The following is a 12,290-nucleotide window of genomic DNA, read 5'->3' on the forward strand; positions in this document are numbered from 1 at the left end:
AGAGAGAGAGAGAGAGAGAGAGAGAGAGAGAGAGAGAGAGAGAGAGAGAGAGAGAGAGAGAGAGAGAGAGAGAGAGAGAGAGAGAGATCAGAAGGCATAAGAAAAAGAATCTGCATTTGATTGTTTACATTTGATTATTAGCAATCCGGGGAGGGTGTTAGTTTAGGGTTGTAGCTGCCTGGAGGTGAACTTTTATTGCGGTTTTGAAGGAGGATAGAGATGCCCTTTCTTTTATACCTGTTGGGAGCGCATTCCACATTGATGTGGCATAGAAAGAGAATGAGTTAAGACCTTTGTTAGTTCGGAATCTGGGTTTAACGTGGTTAGTGGAGCTCCCCCTGGTGTTGTGGTTATGGCGGTCATTTACGTTAAGGAAGTAGTTTGACATGTACTTCGGTATCAGGGAGGTGTAGTGGATTTTATAGACTAGGCTCAGTGCAAGTTGTTTAACTCTGTCCTCCACCTTGAGCCAGCCCACTTTAGAGAAGTGGGTAGGAGTGAGGTGGGATCTGGGGTGGAGGTCTAGAAGTAACCTGACTAGCTTGTTCTGAGATGTTTGGAGTTTAGATTTGAGGGTTTTGGAGGTGCTAGGGTACCAGGAGGTGCATGCGTAATCGAAAAAGGGTTGAACGAGAGTTCCCGCCAGAATCCTCAAGGTGCTTTTGTTGACCAGAGAGGAAATTCTGTAGAGAAATCTCGTTCGTTGGTTAACCTTTTTGATTACCTTGGTTGCCATTTTATCACAGGAAAGGTTAGCCTCTAGAATGGAACCTAGGTAGGTGACCTCATCTTTCCTGGTGATGACACTGTCACCTACTTTTATGGTGAAGTGATTGACTCTCTTAAGTTTGATGTGGGACCCAAACAGGATGGATTCTGTTTTACCCAAGTGTATGGATAGCTTGTTGTCAGCGAGCCAGGTGCAAATTCTACAGAGCTCAGCACTGAGGATTTTCTCCACCTGTGACTTGTCCTTGCCGGATACCAGCAGATGTGACATATTCAGAAAAGATAGCTATCTAAAATGATTATTAATATTATGCTGCAAGATAACATTTTCATTCATAAAAGTCGATTTATTAAAGTGACCCATTACCATCGAAATTGTTAATAAAATATTTGGAAAATAGTAAATACATAATAATAACCCTTTAAATTATTGTCTTTATTTGAAGGATTTAAGTTGTTTTTAATAAGCCCATCTTTCTGTTTTTGATGCTCAACCTGGTAGATATTTGAAAATATTGAAATGTATTGGAAGTGCCATAAATTGTTTTTATGGTTTGTATATTATATTGTTTGTCTGTTCAATCGTCCAATTAAAAACTGTGTGTGTACGTATATATATATATATATATATATATATATATATATATATATATATATATATATATATATATATATATATATATATACGTACATTTATGTGTATATATATTTATACATATGTACATACACATACAATATATACACATACATACTATATATATATATATATATTGTATGTGTTTGTACTGTATATACACACATACAGTATATGGCAGATCGGGTGGTTTGTTTTTCAAGAATCTGCAAAAATGTAAAAAACAGAGCAAAAACGCTGAATTCACAGAGAAAACGGCAAAATGTTGACACTATAAAGGGGCTCTTATGTTACCAACAGGGGCTTAATAGAACATATATATTTTTTAAGTGTCTATTTTTCACTATCATTAATTATATTGAATAAAGACCACATCCGCGGTCCCCTCCAAGGTTTCTCATTGTATCCCATTAGGTTGAGTTTTTTCTTGCCCTGATGTGGGATCTGAGCCCAGGATGTCATTGTGGCTTGTGCAGCCCTTTGAGACACTTGTGATTTAATGCTACTAAATATAGATTTATTGAATGAATAGTTTGAATTATGACCATTGTTAGAATAATTATGTATAAGTTATCACACAACTATTATGCTTAAAGGCCGTTGCTATAGTTATTATCAATTGTGCTGAAGTTGTACTTTTCTATCTGTGCAAAGGGACAACTTGCAATCTTGGATTGCAGAGTCATCTCCTATCAGTGTTTGTGTCCAGACCCGGCCTGCTGACTGCCAAGGGCGAACATCGAGTACCTTGACGCAGACAAAGCAGAGACAGGGGGATATCACGAGTGTCAGCACATTTTCATTTCTGAATAATCATATATTGTGTCTAACTGGGGCTGCTGAAATGACCCCCCTTCCTTCAGAAGCAGCCTCAGTGATGTAACCAGGGACCTCCCAAATAAATAGAGGAGCACGTGGGCTGTGCCTTAGAGCGTAAGTTGGAACTGTAACTAAGTGTACAGCCCAATACGTCTCTCCTCATGAGTAAAATTGAACTCTGTCTCTGCATGATTCCTTGCTTCTTGTCTGTTTAATAGATGTCAGCAGTGTTTGAACCTGACATCATACAGTTCAACATGGATCCAAAACAATAAATGCAACCGACGTGCTGTACAGAGAGTTTATAGCTAATGCTCATTTCCATTAGTTAGTGAGAAGGTATTGAAAAATGTCGGGAAAAGGGTGAGCTAAACTCCCTGAGATGAATTCCTATTGATAGAAACAAGTCACACAACAAGTCGCTGCTCTTCCATCCTTTGGCTCTCCACTAACAACACCTTTGTATGTTGTTCAAAGTGTAGAGTTTTAATAGACAATATACAAAAAGACAATAGTATATTTATATATATATATAAAAAAAAATGTTTCTTCTGTATCTAAAATCAAAGTGTACATTTGACGTGGACAAAAGCAACACAAGTTGTCACTGACGGACTTACAGTACAAGCACTTCTTACATTTTGAAATAATACTTGGACACAAGAAATCTAATAAATGATGCCAAACATTTTAGAGGCATTTGTTCATTGACTGCTTCTTCTCCAACCTCCACATGATCTCAGCAGAAGAAAGAAGAAAACACACCGGCTCACGGACCTGCACGTGGAGTGGCCAGACAGGAAGTATGAAGCCACGGTCCAGACAGGAAGTATGAAGCCATGGTGTTGTGCTTGGAAGACGTCACAGGATTAAACGGTAAAAGATCCAGGAGACAAAAAGGAGCCAATGGCTGGCCCAGTTGAGATCTGACCACCTGTGAATAGTGTGGATGGCTGTGTAACCCTGCAACAAACCACCAGGAAACATCACCAAAGACACAATATCCAGCTTCCTAAAATACACCGCAGTACTTACCTGCCTTTAGTTAGGTAGTACTGACAAGAAGTCGGTACTAACTACTACTGTATGTTTCATTTTCTTAGACAAAAACATCAGCCATGTATTAACTGGTAGATAATTCTTACCTCTTCCACTTCCTCTTCAACACCAGGATCAAACATGGAGCCCAAGTAGGTGAGGTGGAAGATGGCCAAGAAAGTAAAACACAGATTCAGTAGCAACACCCACAACTCCTGCAAACATGGAATACTTCTGTCAGTACACTTGGATATGTACTGTATACTGTGTACAAAGCAGGATATGTACTGTATACTGTGTATAAAGCAGGATATGTACTGTATACTGTGTATAAAGCAGGATATGTACTGTATACTGTGTACAAAGCAGGATATGTACTGTATACTGTGTATAAAGCAGGATATGTACTGTATACTGTGTACAAAGCAAGATATGTACTGTATACTGTGTACAAAGCAAGATATGTACTGTATACTGTGTACAAAGCAAGATATGTACTGTATACTGTGTACAAAGCAGGATATGTACTGTATACTGTGTACAAGGCAGGATATGTACTGTATACTGTGTACAAAGCAAGATATGTACTGTATACTGTGTACAAAGCAGGATATGTACTGTATACTGTGTACAAAGCAGGATATGTACTGTATACTGTGTATAAAGCAGGATATGTACTGTATACTGTGTACAAAGCAGGATATGTACTGTATACAGTGTACAAAGCAGGATATGTACTGTATACTGTGTACAAAGCAAGATATGTACTGTATACTGTGTACAAAGCAAGATATGTACTGTATACTGTGTACAAAGCAGGATATGTACTGTATACTGTGTATAAAGCAGGATATGTACTGTATACTGTGTACAAAGCAGGATATGTACTGTATACTGTGTATAAAGCAGGATATGTACTGTATACTGTGTACAAAGCAGGATATGTACTGTATACTGTGTACAAAGCAGGATATGTACTGTATACTGTGTACAAAGCAGGATATGTACTGTATACTGTGTATAAAGCAGGATATGTACTGTATACTGTGTACAAAGCAGGATATGTACTGTATACTGTGTACAAAGCAGGATATGTACTGTATACTGTGTACAAAGCAGGATATGTACTGTATACAGTGTACAAAGCAGGATATGTACTGTATACTGTGTATAAAGCAGGATATGTACTGTATACTGTGTACAAAGCAGGATATGTACTGTATACTGTGTATAAAGCAGGATATGTACTGTATACTGTGTATAAAGCAGGATATGTACTGTATACTGTGTACAAAGCAGGATATGTACTGTATACTGTGTACAAAGCAAGATATGTACTGTATACTGTGTACAAAGCAGGATATGTACTGTAAACTGTGTACAAAGCAGGATATGTACTGTATACTGTGTATAAAGCAGGATATGTACTGTATACTGTGTACAAAGCAGGATATGTACTGTATACTGTGTACAAAGCAGGATATGTACTGTATACTGTGTATAAAGCAGGATATGTACTGTATACTGTGTACAAAGCAGGATATGTACTGTATACAGTGTACAAAGCAGGATATGTACTGTACACTGTGTACAAAGCAGAATATGTACTGTATACTGTGTACAAAGCAGAATATGTACTGTATACTGTGTACAAAGCAGGATATGTACTGTATACTGTGTACAAAGCAGAATATGTACTGTATACTGTGTACAAAGCAGGATATGTACTGTATACTGTGTATAAAGCAGGATATGTACTGTATACTGTGTACAAAGCAGGATATGTACTGTATACTGTGTACAAAGCAGACTTTCTTCCTGCGGGGGTACATGTTTACAGTGTATTTAGTAGTACAGTGTGTTTAGTACAGTGTCTTTAGTACTATTTAGTATAGTGTATTTAGTATATTGTGTTTAGTAAAGTGTGTACAGTGTATTTAGTACAGTGTGTTTAGTACAGAGTATTTATTAGTACTATTTAGTAAATTGTGTTTAGTAGAGTGTATTTAGTACAGTGTATGTATTAGTACTATTTAGTAGTGTATTTAGTACATTGTGTTTAGTAGAGTGTATTTAGTACAGTGTATTTAGTATAGTGTATTTAGTACATTGTGTTTAGTTCAGTGTAGTTAGTACAGTGTATTTAGTACAGTGTATTTAGTACAGTGTAGTTAGTACAGTATATTTAGTACTATTTAGTACAGTGTATAAGTACATTGTGTTTAGTACAGTGTAGTGAGAACTATTTAGTACAGTGTAGTTAGTACAGTGTAGTTAGAACTATTTAGTACAGTGTAGTTAGTACAGTGTAGTTAGAACTATTTAGTACAGTGTAGTTAGTACAGTGTAGGGTTGTCCCGATACCAATATTTTGATACCGGTACCAAAATGTATTTCGATACTTTTCTAAATAAAGGGGACCACAAAAAATGTCATTATTGTCTTTATTTAAACAAACAATCTTAGTGTACATGAAACATATGTTTATTATTGTCATTTAGTCCTTAAATAAAATGTTGAACATACTAGACAACTTGTCTTTTAGTAGTAAGTAAACAAACAAAGACTCCTAATTAGTCTTTGCAGTAACATATTGTGTCATTTATACACCTATTATTTTGTACACGTTATGAGGGACAAAGTGTAAAAATGGATTATTAATCTACTTGTTCATTTACTGTTAATATCTGCTTATTTTCTGTTTGAACATGTTCTATCTACACTTCTGTTCAAATGTAATAATCACTTATTCTTCTCTTCTTTGATACTTGACATTAGTTTTGGATGATACCACACATTTAGGTACTTTTTAGAGGCGGTATAGTACCGTATATGATTCATTAGTATCGCGGTACTACACTAATACCGGTATACTGTACAACCCTAGTACAGTGTAGTTAGTACAGTATGTTTAGTAGAGTGCGTTTAGTACAGTGTATTTAGTACAGTGTATTTAGTACAGTGTATTTAGTACAGTGTATTTAGTACAGTGTGTTTAGTACAGTGCGTTTAGTACAGTGTATTTAGTACATCTTATTTAGCAGTGTGTTTAGTACAGTTTGTTTAGTACATCGTATTTAGTACATCGTATTTAGTACAGTGTATTTAGTACAGTGTATTTAGCACAGTGTGTTTAGTACAGTGTATTTAGTACAGTGTATTTAGTACATCGTATTTAGTACAGTGTATTTAGTACATCGTATTTAGTACATCGTATTTAGTACAGTGTATTTAGTACATCGTATTTAGTACATCGTATTTAGTACAGTGTATTTAGTACATCGTATTTAGTACAGTGTATTTAGTACAGTGTATTTAGCACAGTGTGTTTAGTATAGTCTGTTTAGTACAGTGTATTTAGTACATTGTGTTTAATACAATGTATTTAGTATAGTGTATTTAGCAGTGTGTTTAGTATAGTGTGTTTAGTAGTGTATTTAGTACAGTGAAGTTAATACAGGGTAGTTAGTACAGTGTGTTTAGTACAGTGTAGAATATAAAACATGTTTTCAGTTATTTCACCTTTTTTCATAGTTTTGATGTGACAATCTACATATATATATATATAGTATATATATATATATATATACATATATATATACACATACATATATATATATACATATATATATATACATATATATATATACTGTATATGCATATATATATATATATATACACACAATCTACACACACATATATATATATATGTATCTATATATATATATACAGTATAATATATATATATATAGTGTGTGTGTAGATTGTGTATATATATATATATATATATATACACACACTCTACACACACTATATATATATATATATATATATATATATATATATATATATATATATATATATATATATATAATATATATACATATAGTGTGTGTTTAGATTGTGTATATATATATATATATATATATATATATATATATATATATATATATGTGTGTGTAGATTGTCACATCAAAACTATGAAAAAAGGTGAAATAACTGAAAATATGTTTTACATTCTAGTTTCTTCAAAATAGCCACCTTTTGCGCTGATTACTGTTTTGCACACTCTTGGCATTCTCTCCATGAGTTTGAAGAGGTAGTCACCTGAAATGTGAATGTTTGCGTGGAAGAGGTCCTACCTTTTGATGTTGGTGGTTGCAGTCAGAGGAACAAGGTCTGGATAGGATGCAGGCGCTGAAGATAGCAGCAAGTCGCCTCCGCAGGACTGGAATGAACAATGGGAATTAGTAAGAGAAGATATGTTTCATCCATTCATGTCCTGCTCATGTTTCATCCATTCATGTCCTGCTCATGTTTCATCCATTCATGTCCTGCTCATGTTTCATCCATTCATGTCCTGCTCATGTTTCATCCAGTCTCGCAGGAAGTGACACATTGATACACATTTAGGAACATTTTCATCTTCATATAAGACAGACATTATTCCAGCCAATGAATGATCAGAGAAACAAATATTGATGTATCTGTCACAGGACTAGAATGTGCTTTCTTACCGTGTTCAACATATGTGATGAAGCCTAAAGACAGCAGCACAGCTCCCAGGTGGAAACTCAAACCCTGGAGACAGCAAAGTACTGATGAGCATCTCAATCAATGAACGGGAACTTTGGACATGCTTAGCAACACGTTAGAGTGAGAAACATCAATTAAACATGCGGGGAAAAGGAGCAGGAAGAAGCAACGCATACTTCATCCTAGGGCTGGGCCTATGTCACCATAGACATATCATCGATATCAGTATGAAGTGCGTTCAATAAAACATTCGATATACAGTGTTCCCTTGTTCAACGCTGGGGTTACGTTCCAAAAAACAAGTGAAATCCGTGTCGTAGAAGTTGATTTATTTTTTCGTTTTTTATATGTTTTCACTCATTATATATTTTTTTGGTTTACACTAAATGTTTTTTCATTTACAGGATGTTTTTTTTTCCATTTACTGTGCATGTTTTTTTCTTTACAAGTTTTAAAAAAAAAATTTATTATGTTTTTTTCATTTACAGTACAGTACAGCATATGTTTTTTCGTTTCTTATATACACTACCGTTCAAAAGTTTGGGGTCACCCAAACAATTTAGTGGAATAGCCTTCATTTCTAAGAACAAGAATAGACTGTCGAGTTTCAGATGAAAGTTCTCTTTTTCTGGCCATTTTGAGCGTTTAATTGACCCCACAAATGTGATGCTCCAGAAACTCAATCTGCTGAAAGGAAGGTCAGTTTTGTAGCTTCTGTAACGAGCTAAAGTGTTTTCAGATGTGTGAACATGATTGCACAAGGGTTTTCTAATCATCAATTAGCCTTCTGAGCCAATGAGCAAACACATTGTACCATTAGAACACTGGAGTGATAGTTGCTGGAAATGGGCCTCTATACACCTATGTAGATATTGCACCAAAAAGCAGACATTTGCAGCTAGAATAGTCATTTACCACATTAGCAATGTATAGAGTGTATTTCTTTCAAGTTAAGACTAGTTTAAAGTTATCTTCATTGAAAAGTACAGTGCTTTTCCTTCAAAAATAAGGACATTTACATGTGACCCCAAACTTTTGAACGCTAGTGTATATGTTTTAAGTCTGTAAAACCCCTAACACACTTTATGAACATTTCTCAGACAGGCATTAAGACACTCTCAAAGTTTAAACCTTCGTGGATTTAAAAAAATAAGAAAAAAGAATGAAACCAAAGATCAAAACCTGTTTTTTAGGGCTCTAGGATTTTTTGACCTATAAATAAGCCCGAGTTATATCAAAAAGCCTGCAGCATTTCCACACATAACCAGAGTCACATGATCTTTTTGGGGCCTTAAATCATGCGCTTTTGTCTTCGTCCTGCATTATAAAGGTGCGTTTCCAAAATAAGTCTGTCTCATCCATATGAAAAAACTTGTTTAGGATTATATCCCCCACCACAGTATACATTCTGTACTGTACAGGACACAGCAGGGTTTCCCACACATTCATTTATTTGTGGCGGCCCGCCACGAAAGAATTACGTCCGCCACAAATAAAAGATAAAAATAAAATAAAAAAATAAATTTTAAAAATATATATATATATTTTTATTTTTATTTTTTTTTGTCCTCTCCAGCTTCTCAGGCAAATCATATAGTTGATGTAGATGCACATATCGGCTGTTCACATTTACTTTACAAAAGAGAAGTGTAGGATACTTCTCTTGTTGCCTTATTTGTATTTGACTTTATTAAATGTATTCATATTAGAAACACAACATGTGTATATAACAAAGGGTGCAAAGTCTGCAGGCAGTAGGAAACACATGGTTAAGTGTAGGGAGTAAAACTGATGGCAGTCTAAAGTTCAAGATTTTTGGAGCTCTTTGTTCAGTGGATCAGATGTTTGATGAAGCTCTGTGTCTATCTACCACCACTACTGTTTTCTGTTTATTTGTTACTGACTGTGGCAGGACACCTGTTTCACTTTATGTTGCTGGTAAATAATATGCTTGTAGTAGTAGGCTAAAGTTAAATTATTTAGTATGCACTAATTAAAGGGGCAGAGCTTTGAGACATTTTAGCTTTTATATTTTATAAGATATATTTTTTGTAAGAACCACAATTAATAAATATATTTCAGTGAATAACTTATTGTTCAAATCTGTATATAAATATGTACATAAAGTGTTGTAATTATATTGTAAAATGGATGGATGGATGGACGTTTAAAACAAAACTGTTATTATTAATTAGTAAGTATACATTTTTTGAGCCTTTTAGAGAAAATCAAATCATTGTAGTAAATTATGCAAATTACTCGATGATGTCATGGTGACCACGCCCATAGCCACGCCCCCACCGCCACAGGTATCTTGGCAGTTTATGGGAAACACTGCACAGGGCATGAAGAAGATTGATTGACAATGGTCTACAGGGCGCAGAACACAAACTGCATCCATACGCTGTAAAAATAAATAAATAAATAAATAAAAAAATTAAAAAAAGGAATGCGACACTGTAAAAAATGGCACACACAAAAAAAATCAGTGTAACAGTGAGGCCGTGTAAAGTGAAGCGTGTTGTAGCCAGGGAACACTGTATATATTTTTTGGTCGGAAGAAACAAGAAATGATGACGCAAGATTCGCTCTGGGAACCCAGCTAAACAGGAAACAGGAAGTGTCACTGAGCAATGGGAGGGACACGCAAACAGCCAATCAGGTAACAGTATCGACTACTAAGTTTGGTTGTGCCGTCTCGCTGTGGATTCTCTGCATGGAGGGAGAAGAGAAAGTGTGATATCTTAATACATCAACTACAAAAACTTGTCTTCAATTTGGTTGGTTTCAATGCAGACTTCCAATGTGTCGCTTGAATGAGGAGCTTCCCAAACTACTCTGTATAGTGTTCAATAGCTTATAAACTACTGCCATCTAGTGTCTCAAATCTGCAACTACCTTCAAATCTACTGCAATTATATTACCTACCACCAGACACCTCCACTGATACATAGCGCCCTTGCTGAGTTGGAAATTGTTTACTGTATTCATTGGCAGGCTTAAATGAGTCATAAAAAAATTATAATTATCAATATCGATCAATATAAAAAACGTATATCGTGATACGGTTTTCAGCCGTATCGCCCAGCCCTACTTAATCCTGTCCGTTCTCCGACAGTTTGTTCTCTTCCTGTGTTTCACATGTTAAATGATTGATTAATAATAGTTTATACATGATCAATAATACAACTTTTTCACTTCTGATACAATATCGATATTAAAGATTGGCTGATACCCATTTTAATCCGTAATATGAGCAAGAATCATACAAGCTTCTATCATTTTGACGAGTGAAATGTCAGAAAAGGCTCGATCAGGTGAAATTAGTCAAACAGAGAACAATGGTACAGTAGGAAGGGGATTCATTCGTCACAGTTTACCTGACACATGAAATGTGACGAATTGGGGATGGTACTATGCACTTTACTTTTTACAGTAGAGTGTTGAATATCTTAATAAGTGTTATGGAGAGTGGCGCTTTCCACCATTTTCAGCAGACTGCATTGCAAAATGATTGACCCCTCTTACTAACTGTCTGGAATGGACTTATGCTGTCTTGTTTTTTGTCTTTCGGCGACACCTAGTGGCCACAATGATTCATAAAATTAAGCTCATGTAATGAGTTAAATCAGTGGTCCCCAACCTTTTTGTAGCTTACGGACTGAATCCCTGCAGACTGTATTGATCTATATTGATATAAAATGTATATATTGTGTTTTTTATGTTGATTTCATTAAAAAAAAAAAAAAAATTTTTTTTTTTTTTAAATTTCTTGTGCGGCCCGATACCAATCGGTCCGCGGCCCGGTGGTTGGGGACCACTGAGTTAAATGATGCGGACACGTTTGTTTTTGGATACTTTCTAATACACTTCCTCCTTGGAGACTGTGTGGGGAAGTAATATGCAACTGTAATTATTTGATACTTGTTTCCGTTGACAAATGTGCTGTTTTAGACTAACATCGTTCAATTAAGGAGACTTACTACGTATGTCTAGCTTGTGTGCTATTTTGTGCTTAGCTGTTGTGTAGCCGCTAGCTCCTAGTAGCCTATAGCCTAGTATGTTTACCTTTTGTAAATGACTTGACTAAAATGGAAGAAATAGTGTGTTTATTGGAGGACATTTAGATGTTAACCTTACACAATAAAACATGCTGCTTGTAACAGAGCGCTTATATCGGGGAGATTATTTTGCTGATACCAATATCAGATCGGGACACCCGTAACTGTATTTGAAATATTGCAATGTACACTTGAACTCAGTATCGGATGTCTATCTACTGCACGTGCAAAGTTGATTAACTTTGGAGTAGTTTGCAATAAAAATATATATGTATATATTTTAAATATCTAGCTCAACACAAATTTGACAACTTTTTTTTCCTTAAATGTATTAAAAGTACTTTTAGAAATGACAATGGAGGTTGAAGACTGTCATGTACTCACATGCAGTAAAGCGCTGGCTGTGTACGTGACAAGGATGGCGGGAAAAGTCCCCAGTTTCATGGCGTTCTTGAAGACGTCTGAAAGGAAAG

The 12,290-nt window shown here is 35.4% G+C and overlaps 1 protein-coding gene across 3 annotated transcripts in view; it reads right to left on the reverse strand.

Annotated features, from left to right (window-relative positions):
* Nucleotides 1-2,626: 2,626 nt before the first annotated feature.
* The window catches only part of LOC133653290 (protein-serine O-palmitoleoyltransferase porcupine-like), a 28,578-nt gene continuing 18,914 nt past the window's right edge, over nt 2,627-12,290 (reverse strand). The window contains exons 9-13 of one of the 3 annotated variants that reach the window (XM_062052422.1): nt 12,202-12,278; nt 7,738-7,801; nt 7,363-7,448; nt 3,328-3,435; nt 2,627-3,145 (exon numbers count right to left, since the gene is read on the reverse strand). In XM_062052422.1, the coding sequence (XP_061908406.1) occupies nt 3,044-3,145; nt 3,328-3,435; nt 7,363-7,448; nt 7,738-7,801; nt 12,202-12,278 (437 nt within the window). In that variant the 3' untranslated portion in view covers nt 2,627-3,043. The remainder of the gene's footprint in view (nt 3,146-3,327; nt 3,436-7,362; nt 7,449-7,737; nt 7,802-12,201; nt 12,279-12,290) is intronic. The other 2 variants (XM_062052421.1, XM_062052424.1) reach the window with 2 other exon arrangements.

Source organism: Entelurus aequoreus, linkage group LG07 (genome assembly GCF_033978785.1).
Source record: "Entelurus aequoreus isolate RoL-2023_Sb linkage group LG07, RoL_Eaeq_v1.1, whole genome shotgun sequence".
Lineage (NCBI taxonomy): Eukaryota > Metazoa > Chordata > Actinopteri > Syngnathiformes > Syngnathidae > Entelurus > Entelurus aequoreus.